The sequence below is a fragment of the Monodon monoceros genome, unplaced genomic scaffold (genome assembly GCF_005190385.1).
Source record: "Monodon monoceros isolate NGI ecotype Baffin Bay Population unplaced genomic scaffold, NGI_Narwhal_1 Super_Scaffold_2, whole genome shotgun sequence".
Taxonomy (NCBI): Eukaryota; Metazoa; Chordata; class Mammalia; order Artiodactyla; family Monodontidae; genus Monodon; species Monodon monoceros.
Genome location: NW_021703776.1, coordinates 77,069,396 through 77,083,898, shown reverse-complemented (window position 1 = coordinate 77,083,898; position 14,503 = coordinate 77,069,396). Strand labels below are relative to the sequence as shown.

The 14,503-nt window shown below is 39.0% G+C and overlaps 1 protein-coding gene across 14 annotated transcripts in view; it reads left to right on the top strand.

Annotated features, from left to right (window-relative positions):
- Positions 1–14,503, top strand: part of CADPS2 (calcium dependent secretion activator 2) — a 499,759-nt gene that overhangs the window by 449,311 nt on the left and 35,945 nt on the right. For all 14 annotated transcript variants that reach the window (XM_029233024.1, XM_029233030.1, XM_029233033.1 and 11 more), the window contains 2 exons: positions 11,027–11,110; positions 11,217–11,249. In XM_029233024.1, the coding sequence (XP_029088857.1) occupies positions 11,027–11,110; positions 11,217–11,249 (117 nt within the window). The remainder of the gene's footprint in view (positions 1–11,026; positions 11,111–11,216; positions 11,250–14,503) is intronic.

The following is a 14,503-nucleotide window of genomic DNA, read 5'->3' as shown; positions in this document are numbered from 1 at the left end:
AGACCCACTTCAGACCTAGGGACACATACAGACTGAAAGTAAGGGGATGGAAAAAGATATTCCATGCAAATGGAAATCAAAAGAAAGCTGGAGTAGCAATTCTCATATCAGACAAAATAGATTTTAAAATAAAGACTATTACAAGAGACAAAGAAGGACACCACATAATGATCAAGGGATCGATCCAAGAAGAAGATATAACAATTGTAAATATTTGTGCACCCAACATAGGAGCACCTCAGTATATTAGGCAAATGATAACAGCCGTAAAAGGGAAAATTGACAGTGACACAATCATAGTAGGGGACTTTAACACCCCACTTTCACCAATGGACAGATCATCCAAAATGAAAATAAATAAGGAAACACAAGCTTTAAATGACACATTAAACCTGATGGACTTAATTGATATTTATAGGGCATTCCATCCAAAAACAACAGAATACACTTGTGTCTCAAGTGCTCATGGACCATTCTCCAGGATAGATCATATCTTGGGTCACAAATCAAACCTTGGTAAATTTAAGAAAATTGAAATCGTATCAAGTATCTTTTCCGACCACAATGTTATGAGACTAGATATCAATTACAGAAAAAAAAAACTGTAAAAAATACAAATACATGGAGGCTAAACAATATGCTACTAAATAAACAAGAGATCAATGAAGAAATCAAAGAGGAAATCAGAAAATACCTAGAAACAAATGACAATGAAAACACGACGACCCAGAACCTATGGGATGCAGCAAAAGCAGTTCGAAGAGGGAAGTTTATAGCAAAACAATCCTACCTCAAGAAACAAGAAAAATGTCAAATAAACAACCTAACCTTACACCTAAAGCAATTAGAGAAAGAAGAACAGAAAATACCAAAGTTAGCAGAAGCAAAGAAATCATAAAGATCAGATCAGAAATAAATGAAAAAGAAATGAAGGAAACAATAGCAAAGATCAATAAAAGTAAAGGCTGGTTCTTTGAGAAGATAAACAAAATTGATAAACCATTAGCCAGACTCATCAAGAAAAAAAGGGAGAAGACACAAACCAACAGAATTAGAAATGAAGAAGGAGAAGCATCAACTGACACTGCAGAAATACAAAGGATCATGAGAGATTATAACAAGCAACTATATGCCAATAAAATGGACAACCTGGAAGAAATGGACAATTCTTAGAAAAACACAACCTTCCGAAACTGAACCAGGAAGAAATAGAAAACATAAACAGACAGATAACAAGTACTGAAATTGAAACAGCAATTAAAAATCTTCCAACAAACAAAAGCCCAGGACCAGATGGCTTCACAGGTGAATTCTATAAAACATTTAGAGAAGAGGTAACACCATCCTTCTCAAACTCTTCCAAAATATAGCAGAGGGAGCAACACTCCCAAACTCATTCTACAAGGCCACCATCACCCTGGTACCAAAACTAGACAAAGGTGTCACAAGAAAAGAAAACTACAGGCCAGTATCACTGATGAACTTAGATGCAAAAATCCTCTACAAAATTCTAGCCAACAGAATCCAACAGCACTTTTAAAGGACCATACTCCATGATCAAGTGAAGTTTATCCCAGGAATGCAAGGATTCTTCAATATACGCAAATCAATCACTGTAATACACCCTATTAACAAACTGAAGGATTAAAACCATATGATCATCTCAACAGATGCAGAAAATGCTTTCAACAAAATTCAACACCAATTTATGATAAAAACTATCAAGAAAGTAGGCATAGAGGGAACTTACCTCAACATAATAAAGGCCATATATGATAAACCCACAGCCAACATCATTCTCAATGGTGAAAAACTGAAACCATCTCCACTAAGATCAGGAACAAGACAAGGTTGCCCACTCTCACCGCTGTTATTCAACATAGTGTTGGAAGTTTTAGCCACAGCAATCAGAGAAGAAAAAGAAATAAGAGGAATCCAAATCGGAAAAGAAGAAGTAAAACTGTCACTGTTTGCAGATGACATGATACTATACATAGAGAATCCTAAAGATGCTACCAGAAAACTACTAGAGCTAATCAATGAATTTGGCGAAGTAGCAGGATACAAAATTAATGCACAGAAATCTCTTGCATTCCTATACACTAATGATGAAAAATCTGAAAGAGGAATTAAGGAAACACTCCCATTTACCACTGCAACACAAAGAACAAAATACCTAGGAATAAACCTACCTAAGGAGACAAAAGACCTATATGCAGAAAATTATAAGACACTGATGAAAGAAATTTAAAATGATACAGACAGATGGAGAGATTTACCATGTTCTTGGATTGGAAGAATCAACATTGTGAAAATGACTATACTATCCAAAAGAATCTACAGAGTCAGTGCAATCCCTATCAAACTACCAATGGCATTTTTCACAGAACTAGAACAAAAATATCACAATTTATATGGAAACACAAAAGACCCCGAATAGCCAAAGCAATCTTGAGAAAGAAAAATGGAGCTGGAGGAATCAGGCTCCCTGACTTCAGACTATACTACAAAGCTACAGTAATCAAGACCGTATTGTACTGGCACAAAAACAGAAATATAGATCAATAGAACAGGACAGAAAGCCCAGAGATAAACCCACGTACATATGGCCACCTTATCTTTGATAAAGGAGGCAAGAATATACAATGGAGAAAAGACAGCCCCTTCAATAAATGGTGCTGGGAAAACTGGACAGCTACATGTAAAAGAATGAAATTAGAACACACCCTAACACCATATCCAAAAATAAGCTCAAAATGGATTAAAGACCTAAACGTAGGCCAGAAAGTATAAAACTCTTAGAGGAAAACGTAGGAAGAACACTCTATGACATAAATCACAGCAAGATCCTTTTTGACCCACCTCCTAGAGAAATGGAAATAAAAACAAAAATAAACAAATGGGACCTAATGAAACTTAAAAGCTTTTGCGCAATAAAGGAAACCCTAAAGAAGATGAAAAGACAACCCTCAGAGTGGGAGAAAATATTTGCAAACGAAGCAACTGACAAAGGATTAATCTCCAAAACATACAAACAGCTCATGCAGCTCAACATCAAAAAAACAAACAACCCAATCCAAAAATGGGCAGAAGACCTAAATAGACATTTCTCCAAAGAAGTTATACAGATTGCCAACAAACTCATGAAAGGATGCTCAACATCACTAATCATTAGAGAAATGCAAATCAAAACTACAATGAGGTATCACCTCACACCAGTCAGAATGGCCATCATCAAAAAATCTACAAACAGTAAATGCTGGAGAGGGTGTGGAGAAAAGAGAACCCTCTTGCACTGTTGGTGGGAATGTAAATTGATACAGCCATTGTGGAGAACAGTATGGAGATTCCTTAAAAAACTACAAATAGAACTACCATATGACCCAGCAATCCCACTACTGGGCACATACCCTGAGAAAACCATAATTCAAAAAGAGTCATGTACCACAATGTTCACTGCAGCACTATTTACAATAGCCAGGACATGGAAGCAACCTAAGTGTCCACTGACAGATGAATAGATAAAGGAGATGTGGCACATATATACAATGGAAAATTACTCAGCCATAAAAAGAAATGAAATTGAGTTATTTGTAGTGAGGTGATGGACCTAGAGTCTGTCATACAGAGTGAAGTAAGTCAGAAAGAGAAAAGCAAATACCATATGCTAACACATATATATGGAATCTAAAAAAAAAAAAAAGGTTCTGAAGAGCCTAGGGGCAGGACCAGAATAAAGATGCAGACGTAGAGAATGGACTTGAGGACACTGGGAGGGGGAAGGGTAAGCTGGGACAAAGTGAGAAAGTGACATGGACATATATACACTACCAAATGTAAAATAGATAGCTAGTGGGAAGCAGCCACGTAGCACAGGGAGATCAACTCGGTGCTTTGTGACCACCTAGAGGGGTGGGATAGGGAGGGTGGGAGGGAGACGCAAGAGGGAAGGGATATGAGGATATATGTATACGTATAGCTGATTCACTTTGTTATAAATAACACCCCACAGAGCTCCCTAGTCCCTTCTGTCATGTGAAAACACAGCCAGAAGGTATCATCTATGAACCAGCAATTGGGTCCTCACCAGACATGAAATCTGCCAGCGCCTTGACTATGGCCTTCTCAGCCACCAGAGTATGAGAAGTTACTGTGGTTTATAAGCCACCTAGTCTATGGCATTCTGTTATAGCAGCCTGGGAAGACTAAGACAAGGGGTTAGTAATGGGGAGAGAAGGGAAAACGTTGACAATTACCTCTAGGTTTATAGCCTGCAGCAGGAGATGGATGTTGTGCCATTCGGTGATGCAGGGTGCCCTGGAAGAGGGACAGATTTGGAGGGAACAACCCATGTCAGTATTGGACATGGGGGAATTGAGCTGCCTCTGAGATACCTGAAGGAGGAGATAGCAAGGGGACATTCAGATATTTAGGTATTTGGGGCTGGAGTTCACAGGAAGGATATGGGATGAAAATACCAATGGGATTATAAGATTTCAGCCATTGAACATGATTCTATCAGTGGCTGCTGTTCTCAGGTATATATGTTATAAGTGGAACTCCTGTGGAAGACATGGAGAAATGAAATGGAAGAAATAAAAACCATTTTAAAGAAGGCAAAAACAAAAACAAAAAAGAAGCTTCTATCCAGAAAAGGACATAGATAATTTTTACCAAGAAAAAAAAAATGAAGGCAGGAACATTAACTCTTGCCAAGGAAAGGATACAAGAAATGCTATATTTATTGCTGCCTTATATTAGAATTAATTCAGTAAGATAAACTGTGGGAGGCTCAGGAGAACTGGACTCCATTCCTGTTTCTTCATGTTACCAGCTGGGTCTCCTTTCATGACTCAGTTTCCGCATTAAAAAAAAAGCAGGCATACTGGATGAGAAGAAAACCTACAGCCTTTTCTCAGTCTAAAGCAAAAATTCTGGGGACTTCCATGGAGGTCCAGTGGTTAAGACTTCGCCTTCCAGTGCAGGGTGTGTGGGTTCGATCCCTGGTCAGGGAACTAAGATCCCACATGCCTTGTGGCCAAAAACCCAAAATATGAAACAGAAGCAATATTGTAACAAATTCAATAAAGACTTTAAAAATGGTCCACATCAAAAAATAAATAAAGCAAAGATCTTTCTATATGTTTGTGTATGGAGGCTTCCAGGGACCTGCATCTTTTCTCTGCAGGCTCTGAAGTCCCATAGCACACATGATGCTAGAGTTGGAAGAGAACCCTGAGATTGTCTAACAGAGACTTTTCAAACACTTCTGTAATGTTTATAAGACATATTTCTATATACTTTTATGATGTTTATGAGATATATTTAATGTCTTCAGATATATCTTAGGTGGCACCCCAGATACAACACTGGTGGAAGCAAAGCTATTCTGATTGAGGAGGGGAAGCAGGCCAGAGCTTACTTGTGTGGCCCCATCTCCCAAGGCAGGCCTGATCCACCCAGAGTCCAGTCTCCTTGTTCACAGATGAGGAAACAAAGGCCCACGGTTTTACAGTGGCTGGCGGAGGAGCCGGGACGGGACCCTGTAGCCCTAAGCCTGTCATCTTTGCACAACAGCACACAGCACTCAGCAAGATCAGAGAGGAAAAGAATGGGAGCTTCACTGCAGTCTTCTCATGTCCCCTTTATATGTCCAGGCTCTGTGGATATTTCCTTCGATATTTGTTACATGCAGGCATACGCACTGTGGGACCAGCTTGGGCAGGCAATCATGTGGGACAGCTGTGAGTCAGGTAGGTGAGAGTGGAATTCATTGTGTGCAACATCAGGATGCTAAAGAACAACTGGGAAGGCTGTGGGAAAGAACTGCTTGGAGGAAATGGTCAACAGAGCAAAGAGTGAGAAAGTGATTACTCTCACGATGCACTCCAGTAACGGGCTCAGTAAATTCTGGGTATGAATTAAAAGACCATAGCAGTATATTCAACTTCCTGAATTCTCAACTATTGCAAAAACGGATTTAGGAAAGAGTATATACTTTTTCACTAAGTACATATATAGATATATAGGTATGTAGGTGTAAATACCTGTACATACCACAACACCTTTTTTTTTTTTTTTTTTTTTTTTGCGGTACGCGGGCCTCTCACTGTTGTGGCCTCTCCCGTTGCGGAGCACAGGCTCCGGACGCGCAGGCTCAGCGGCCATGGCTCACGGGCCCAGCTGCTCCGCGGCATGTGGGATCCTCCCGGACCGGGGCACAAACCCGCGTCCCCTGCATCGGCAGGTGGACTCTCAACCACTGTGCCACCAGGGAAGCCCCACCTATGCTTTTTAATAACCTAGAATATTTTCCCCTGAATTTCTCTTAAGAGGGACAGAGGACAAATCTGACCTGACTGTCTAGATGATGCAATTAAAGTATCTCCTCCACCACCACCAATTCAGTCTGATTAAGTTAACTTGGTTAAATTTACTTGTTTGGATCAAGACAATGTATTCAGAAGACAACTGTTGAAACCCAAGAATGTGCTTGAAAGGAATAACATGCACTGTTAGGAGTAATTAGAAGAAAAGAAATACAAACTAACATAGTTCAGTCTATTTGGGAGACAAGGGAGAAAGGAACAATGAGAGGAATGTGGAGACTTCACCAACATCCGGGCTAGGCGTGCTGTTTTGGAAGTTGTCTGAGATACTGTGCAGAACAAGGCATGTCGTATAAATACGTGCTGTCAGATCCTGTCCATCCTCAATACCGATCTGGACCATATGGAAGGACCTTTTCGGAGTCATTTGGAACAAAGGTTCAAAGAGGACGTGGATACACAGTGGGAGAAGTGAGGATTATTTTCCATTGTATCATAACATTAACATTCCAGTTCAGGGAAGGAAACCTTTTTTCCAATCCATGACATTCTGGTTCCAGGTGGATTTTTAACAGTACTAGTCAGTCCTGATTGTACCAAACAAAAATAAAACATCTGATAGATATCTCCAGCCCTATTTATCCTCCCCCGCTCCAAAATACACCTAGTTTTTCATGATTAGTCTTGTTTATGGATGCATCTTTTTTCTGTGGAAGATTTAATAACTTGCAGTGTAAATGATGCAAATATTCCTTGTTTACTTCCTGAAATTTCAGTTGAGAAAAGTAAGAACTGCGTGTTTTGAATCCACCAATCTACAGCTGAATCGTTCCTATCACTTCTCAGAGTTTGTCGTTCTACTTTCCATACATGTAGGAAAATGAATCCTATACCCTGTTAAAATCCAGCAGGAAATTTAAACCGACATGCCTTGTGGCATACTTCATGTTTCATTCTACCAGTCCTTTCAACATACCTTCATCTTTAATTTCCCTGAGAGTGTACATAATGAGGCAAAGTTGGTAATGACCCAGACAGACTTTGGGCGCTAAATATTATTCAAACAAACCCAGTAAATGACATCCGCAATGAAAAGCAGGGAAACAGAGATTACAGGGTTTCGTTCCAACCTGACACCCTCAGGAGAACAGGGAGCGCAAGGCAAACCTGTAAGTATTTATATCCTCCCTGAGCTGTACAGAGAAAGTTCACAGGAAGCAGTTAAAGACACAGCAACTAAACCCAGCATTTAGCTGGATTTCTTTAGAATCTTGCTGCCTTCTACAATTAAAAGCCAGATGGAAACTACTTCATTATTAGTCAATCTTGTTCATAGATTTTGGGTTTTAAGGTAGCTCTTCCACCACGTGTGCCTTGACAGAAATCTTACAAAGAAAACCTTCCTGTTGGAACTGTATGGCTCACGTGGTTGGTCCCAGAGGTGCAGTCGCTGTTCACTGCCATGTAAGCACTTAGAGTCCCTGCCGTATTGGGCCTCCCCAGGGACCATTTGGGGTAGGTAGGATCCCAGGGAGAGGCTCTACACTATTGTTAAAATGGAGGCCAAGGGGCTTCCCTGGTGGCGCGGTGGTTGAGAGTGCGCCTGCCGATGCAGGCGACACGGGTTCGTGCCCCGGTCCGGGAAGATCCCACATGCCGCGGAGCGGATGGGCCCGTGAGCCATGGCCACTGAGCCTGCGCGTCCGGAGCCTGTGCTCCGCAACGGGAGAGGCCACAACAGTGAGAGGCCCACGTACCGCAAAAAAAAAAAAAAAAAATGGAGCCCAAGAATGCTGTGACATGCATGCAGCAGGTGCACACACTAGACTTCGTGGGATATAACCTGGTGGTCCTTCACACTCTAAAGAGAAGACGAGCCAGACAGGTTGTCAGATGCCACAGTGGGGCAACTTCTGCCCTAAGGTCATCTGCTAATGGGCTTCCCCAAGTGTTGTTTTAGCCACTCGATTTCTGCTACCCTGCTGCTCAGCCCCTGTGCCACCATGCAAACGAAGCTTACCCAGTATCCTCCAGTGGAAGTCAGTTTCAGTTACACTGTTTGTCCCTCATCACTTCCTGCCTTGTGTCATGACCGACTGTGTACACGTCTGTCTCTCCTACTAGTTTGTGCATTCCTGGAGGGAAGGGTCTAAGACTCGTTTTTTTTTTTGTATTTCCCATATTAGGTGCTCAATAAGAAGAAGAAAATAGCATTTATTGAGCACTTATTATATGCTAGGCACATTAGTTATGTCATGTCATTTAATGCTTACAACTCTGTAGTGTGATGGCAAAGAACACGGGCTTTGGAGCCAGACCACCTGTGTCCAAAGCCTCCCTCCTCTACTGTCAGCCACATGACCTTGAAACAGATGGGATTCCGACATGGGTCTTCTGACTTACAGCATCAACTCTATCCTGCCTCCATAGATATCACGTCACTGAATTAGACGCATTCTCTGGTAACCAAATGCATTATTTCTCCTTATCACTAAACAATCCCAAGGCTACCTCCGTTAACTTGTGACTTAACATGTGTAGGTTTTTAGACATATAATGGTTAGTGATTTGACTCATCATACAGATAATATTCATTCTTTACATCTCGTAGTGTGTTGCCATTTTCACAGTCCCTTCACCTAAATCATCTCTGCTGATGTTCGCACCGTCCTTACTGTGAGCAAAGCAGCGACATCCCCCCGTTTTACTAATGAGTACACTGAGGCTAGAGAAGCTGAATGTCCAGACCGTTGTCTCACCTCCAGAGAGCGGCAGAGCTTCAACTCGAGCTAAGGTCTTCTAAATCCATCCACAGGATCTGCCTCTACTTTGCCTAGTCCCTCAGCATCACTCACCTGTGTAAACAAATACTCACTTGAAGGCACCAAGAACCAGATGCTATGCTAGAGCCTTCAGTGGTTCACGTTGTCTCTCTCCTCGTGGCAAATGATATCACCCATCACACACTGGCTTTCAAGATTTGAGTTACAAGAGATGAGGCATTTTCCGCAGAGGGCCATTAAGTTTGGCATTCCCTTCCCCTGGTCATAGGCCTGGAGTATAGGTCTTCTGGGTCTTTGCCAACCACAGCAAGTTGAGGTAGCCAGCTGTGATTGGTAAGAAATCTTAATGGGCAGGAGGAAAGTGCTAAACTGACTTTTAGTTGCGAGCAATTTGTAATTTTATGTATTTTGCTATTTGTATCCCCAAGGATAACTAACCAACCATACATAGTTCTCATTCTTTAATAAAAATAAAATTTTAGTCAGCAGTTCACATGAATTTGTTTCTGTGTTCTTACATCATGTCTCAAATGATGTGATGGAGAAACCTGCAGGGAAGTTTTTGTTTCTTTTGCATAAACTATTTTGCAGTAATTGACCAGCCATAGAGAAAAGATTATCTCCTGTGCAGTCTCAGCGAGTTCTCTGCTCACCAGAGACCAATAAGGTGTGTCCCTAGAATTATTATCCCTTTGTTGAAGAAGCTGCTGTGTGAACAAAAACCAGCCTTCATTAATTTCCCTTTTTGTATTTAAAAAACCTTGTCGGTGTTTTCCCTTTGGGAAGGTATAATTTGTCAATAGTGCATATTATTTTGCTTCTAAAGAGGAAAGATGTAGGGCAGTAGATCCTTATTAATATCTTTTATTCATCTTCATGCCAGAACTCAGTGTTTCTGCTCAATGAAATAAAATTCTCCACATTTTTAATTACATTACAGTATATATGTCTTAAGTCTCATTTCATAGAAGTATAAAATTTTAGAAATGTAAAACTCTTAAGACAATTTTAATTCCATACCCGTCCCACCAACACAAACACACCTTTGACTGATGGGGGAACCGGTGCACTGGTTGGCTGGAGCCCACATAGCAGTCAGTCAATGACAGAATCAGGATTTATATTCTCAGTCTGGTGCTCTTTTCATTGTACTCTGCAGTGCGTGTATCTGTTTGAGCTCCCCAACTACTTTGTGAGCTTCTGAAAGCAGGGATGATCCTTACATGTCCCAATTGGAACTGCTTGGTGAATACTCGTTAGCTGATGTATCATACTTCATTTCAATGTTACAAGGGCCCCAATGTTACACCTTTTCATTATCTGTTCTTTGTCATTCAACCTCTTCTGTAGATAGAAAAAGTCGGGGAATGGTCGAGTGCTATATGATAGAAAGGAATTTGATGAAGCTTGACCATCGTTGCCTCGAAACATCTCTCTATTTTTTTTATTGAGGTATCATTGACATACAACATTATGTTAGTTGCAGGTATACAGCATAGTGATTTGATATCTGTATAAACTGCAAAATGATCACCAAAATAAGTCCATCCCCATACATAGTTACAACAATTTTTCTTGTGATGAGGACTTATAAACATCTATATTGGAGTTGAAAATTATATTAAGGAAGAGTCACAGGGATTTAAAGTTTTTTACTAATGGTTTAAGTCATCTCACACGTAGTAACCAGACTCCTATTACACATTGTTCTTTTATCTTAAAAAATGTGCGTATTTTTTCCAGCAATGTAAAAGGACCTTAGAGTTCATCTTCAAAATGAGATTTTGTCATTGTGTCAGTTTATACATTTCAGATTTTTGTGCCACGGGAGAAGTTGGTCCAAGAATTGTTTGCCCCGTTATTTGTTTGTATGCACAGTACTATCCTAAATACTCACTATAAACTGTATTCTAGTTTGTTTCAGTGTTGGAAGGGGTGTTGTCTAAGCTGTCAAGATATGATGAAGGCACTTTCTTTTCATCCATTCTGTCATTCACTGTGAGTATTTTGAATGAGTTCTCCTCTGCTGTCTTTTGACTGCTGTCACAGTACTTATCAAACAGTTAAGAAAATAATTCTCATAATTATCTCTTTTCCACTTAAGGTGAAAGCAGCCGCAAAATATGTTGATGTTCCAGTAAGTATTTTTTTATCTGCTTTTTAAAATTATAAATAAGTCTTTAAAAAATAATTATGGTTCACCACGGGTTTATTTCAAATCTTTAATCTAGCATCATTGCCTCAGGGAGCAGTTTATTTTTCTTAAGCAAGCACTAACCCTCATAACAAGGCCTGGCAAGGTTATTTCAGTGTACCTTTTCCGTTGTAACTTGGGGAGGTCAGTTCATCATGAGAACATATCAGCTCAGTGGCAGCTCTAGGATGGGGGAGAAAATGACTCACATTACTTATAGGAAAAGGTTCACTCTCCTTCCCTTTCCATGAAAGCTCTAACAGGTTTCTTATAGGAGTTAGAGTAACAATCAAGACCTGTTGAATCAAAGAACTAGTTTTCTGAATACAGAAGTGTTATAAATAAATCAATATTCACTTAGTTCAACATTTGGTTTTTCACAGAATTCTTGGGAAATAATGCGTGACCTGTAAATTTGTTCAACAATTAAGATACCATGAGAGGAAAGTACGAAACTTACTTAGCTACAATGAAAAAAACTTCATGTGATAAATATAATCAACAAGTTAGTACAGCATTTGTAAGTTGATAGTCATTAACAAATTAGCTTTTGCCTTAAATTCTGTTATCACGTATATATGATCAAGGCCTAAGATGTTCTGTTTAATCATGTGTTTTGGCACGTGTATCAATTTTCAAAGAATTAGAGCACAATGGGAAGAAACTTAAAATTTTAAACTAAGTGGAATATAAGTCATCTCATCTTTGATTAAGGCTGTACTTGAATAGCATCACCATCTCTAGATCATCATTATGAATGTTAGTGGTTTGAGAGCTGGCAAGCGTTGTATATCAGTTGTAGGTGGCTCTTATTTTTGAAATGCATAACTGCATTTTATTACTATGGACTAGACAGTCTCCAGGTTTATTGCTGCTATAGTTATTATAAATGAACATTTTAAATGAAAAGGCCATGGACTTTCCTGCCTTTGCCTGGGGTTTCTTCAGAGTAGTTTTTTGTTTGTTTGTTTTTAGTTTTACAGATGATTCCAAAAGAAGTCTTGGCATACTCCTTGTTTTGTACCTAGAATCAGAAAGTCAGTACTGGGCAATAAGCAGAAATAATCACATTTGTATGGTCCTGCAAAGGAACAGCATGAAAGAGAGAAAGGGAGAATTAAGGGGGAATGGTTTATACTCGCTGTATGAAAAAAAAAGACAAGTAATCATGGGAACACATGAATTTTATTGGAATTCCTAGCAAGTACTTTATAATATAGATTTTTGTTTTTAATTTTGAATTACAAATTTTGAATCACAAATTTTTGTTTTTAATTTTGAATAGGACACCATAATTATTTCTGTTCTTAGAGCTTTTGAAATTCTTTATTTGACTGTGTACTAGATCTGTTAGAGCCCATAGAGCTTTAGCATTGAAAGACACAGAAAGTGGTTCATTCACTCTCCTTCTCAATGCAGAAGCCCCCTCTCCTGATAGCCCTCACAAAGATTCAGTCAAGCTCTTTTAATTTTTTCAGTGATTGCAGGCTCACCATAAGACAGCCTCCTCTTATGTATAATGAGTTGAAATTCTGTACCTCTGTGAATTCTGTCTTGGTTCTAACCCCTTTTCTGCATGATAGCCCTTCAAATATTTGTTGATAATTATCATACATCCTCTTCCCAAGAGATATGGTGGCTATTCAAAGGGATATATTGTCTGAGGAATTCTTATTTTCTGTACTAAACATCCTTAACTTCTTCACTGAATTCACTAATTAAATACTTATTTAACACGTACTAAGTGCTAGACTCTGGGCATGTATGGTGAAAATATATATATGTCCTGCCCACAAGCTGTTCAGTGTCTAGGAATAAAAGAGATAGGGAAATAGACATATCATGAAAACAGCTGTAACAATTGTACTCAGACTCTTTATCATACCAATTGCTCTCTAGATGAATTCCAGCTTACCAATTTCACTATTAAATCAAGTTGCCACCCAGAGCAAAGCATACTAAACCATAGATATGGTCTGGCTATGGCAGATTGCTATAGGAAGAGTTTCTCCCTTAGATCCAGACATTACACCTCTATTATTGACGTCTGTAAGCATTAACTTCAAAAGCTATGAGGTGCTGTTGGCTGTTACTGTTTTTGTTTGTCTGTTTATTTGTTTATGCTAAAACTCCAGCAAGATACCTTTCTGAAGCAGTCTTTTAAGGAGAACCTTATGAGAAAAAAAACAACAACACTGGCTCACCTTTCACAGAAATTAACTCAAAACTGATCAAAAACCTACCTGTAAAATGCAAACTACAATATAAAACTCTTCTAGAAGAAAACATAGAGAAAATATTTGTGGCCTTAAGTTTGGTGATAAGGTTTTAGATACAACACCAAAAGCATCCATGAAAGAAAAACATTGTAAGTTGGACTTAATAATTGACTGCTCTGCACTGTTAAGGGAATGAAAGGACAAGCCACAGACATATATTTGATCAAGGACTTGTATCTAAAATGTACAAAGAACTCTTAATACCCAACAATAAGAAAACAAACAGCCCAATTAAAAGATGGTCAAAAGATAAGAACAGACATTGCAGTGAAGACGTATAGGTATCAAATAGGCAAATGAAAAGATGCTCAACATCATTTGTCATTAGAGAAATGAAAATTAAAACAATAAGATACTGTTACCTATTAGCATGGCTAAAATTTAAAAACTGACAGTAGCAAAATGTTGACAAGGATGCAGAGCAGTAGGGACTCTCATTCATTGCTGGTGGAAATACAAAATGGTACAGCCATTTTGGAAGACCATTTCGCAGTTTCTTACAAAGCTAAATATAGTCTTTAGCAAACCACTGATTGCACTCCTAGGTATTTATCCAACTGATTTGAAAACATATGTCCACAACCAGAACCTGCACACAAGTGTTCATAGCAATTTTGTTCATATTCAAGAATTGGAAGCAACCAAAATGTCTTTCAGTCAGTGAATGGATAAACAAGCAGTGGTATGTCCATACAATTGGAGTACTAGTCAGCAAAAAAAAAAAAAAGAAGAAGAAGAAAAATTAGCTATCAGGTGACACGAAGACATAGATGAATCTTAAAGGCATATTGCTAAGTGAAAGAAGCCAGTCTGAGAAGGCTACGTACTGTATGATATCATTTATATCACATTCTAAAAGGGAAAACTACATCTAAAAAACTATAAATAAACTGTATAAAGATTACAAACAGGTTAATG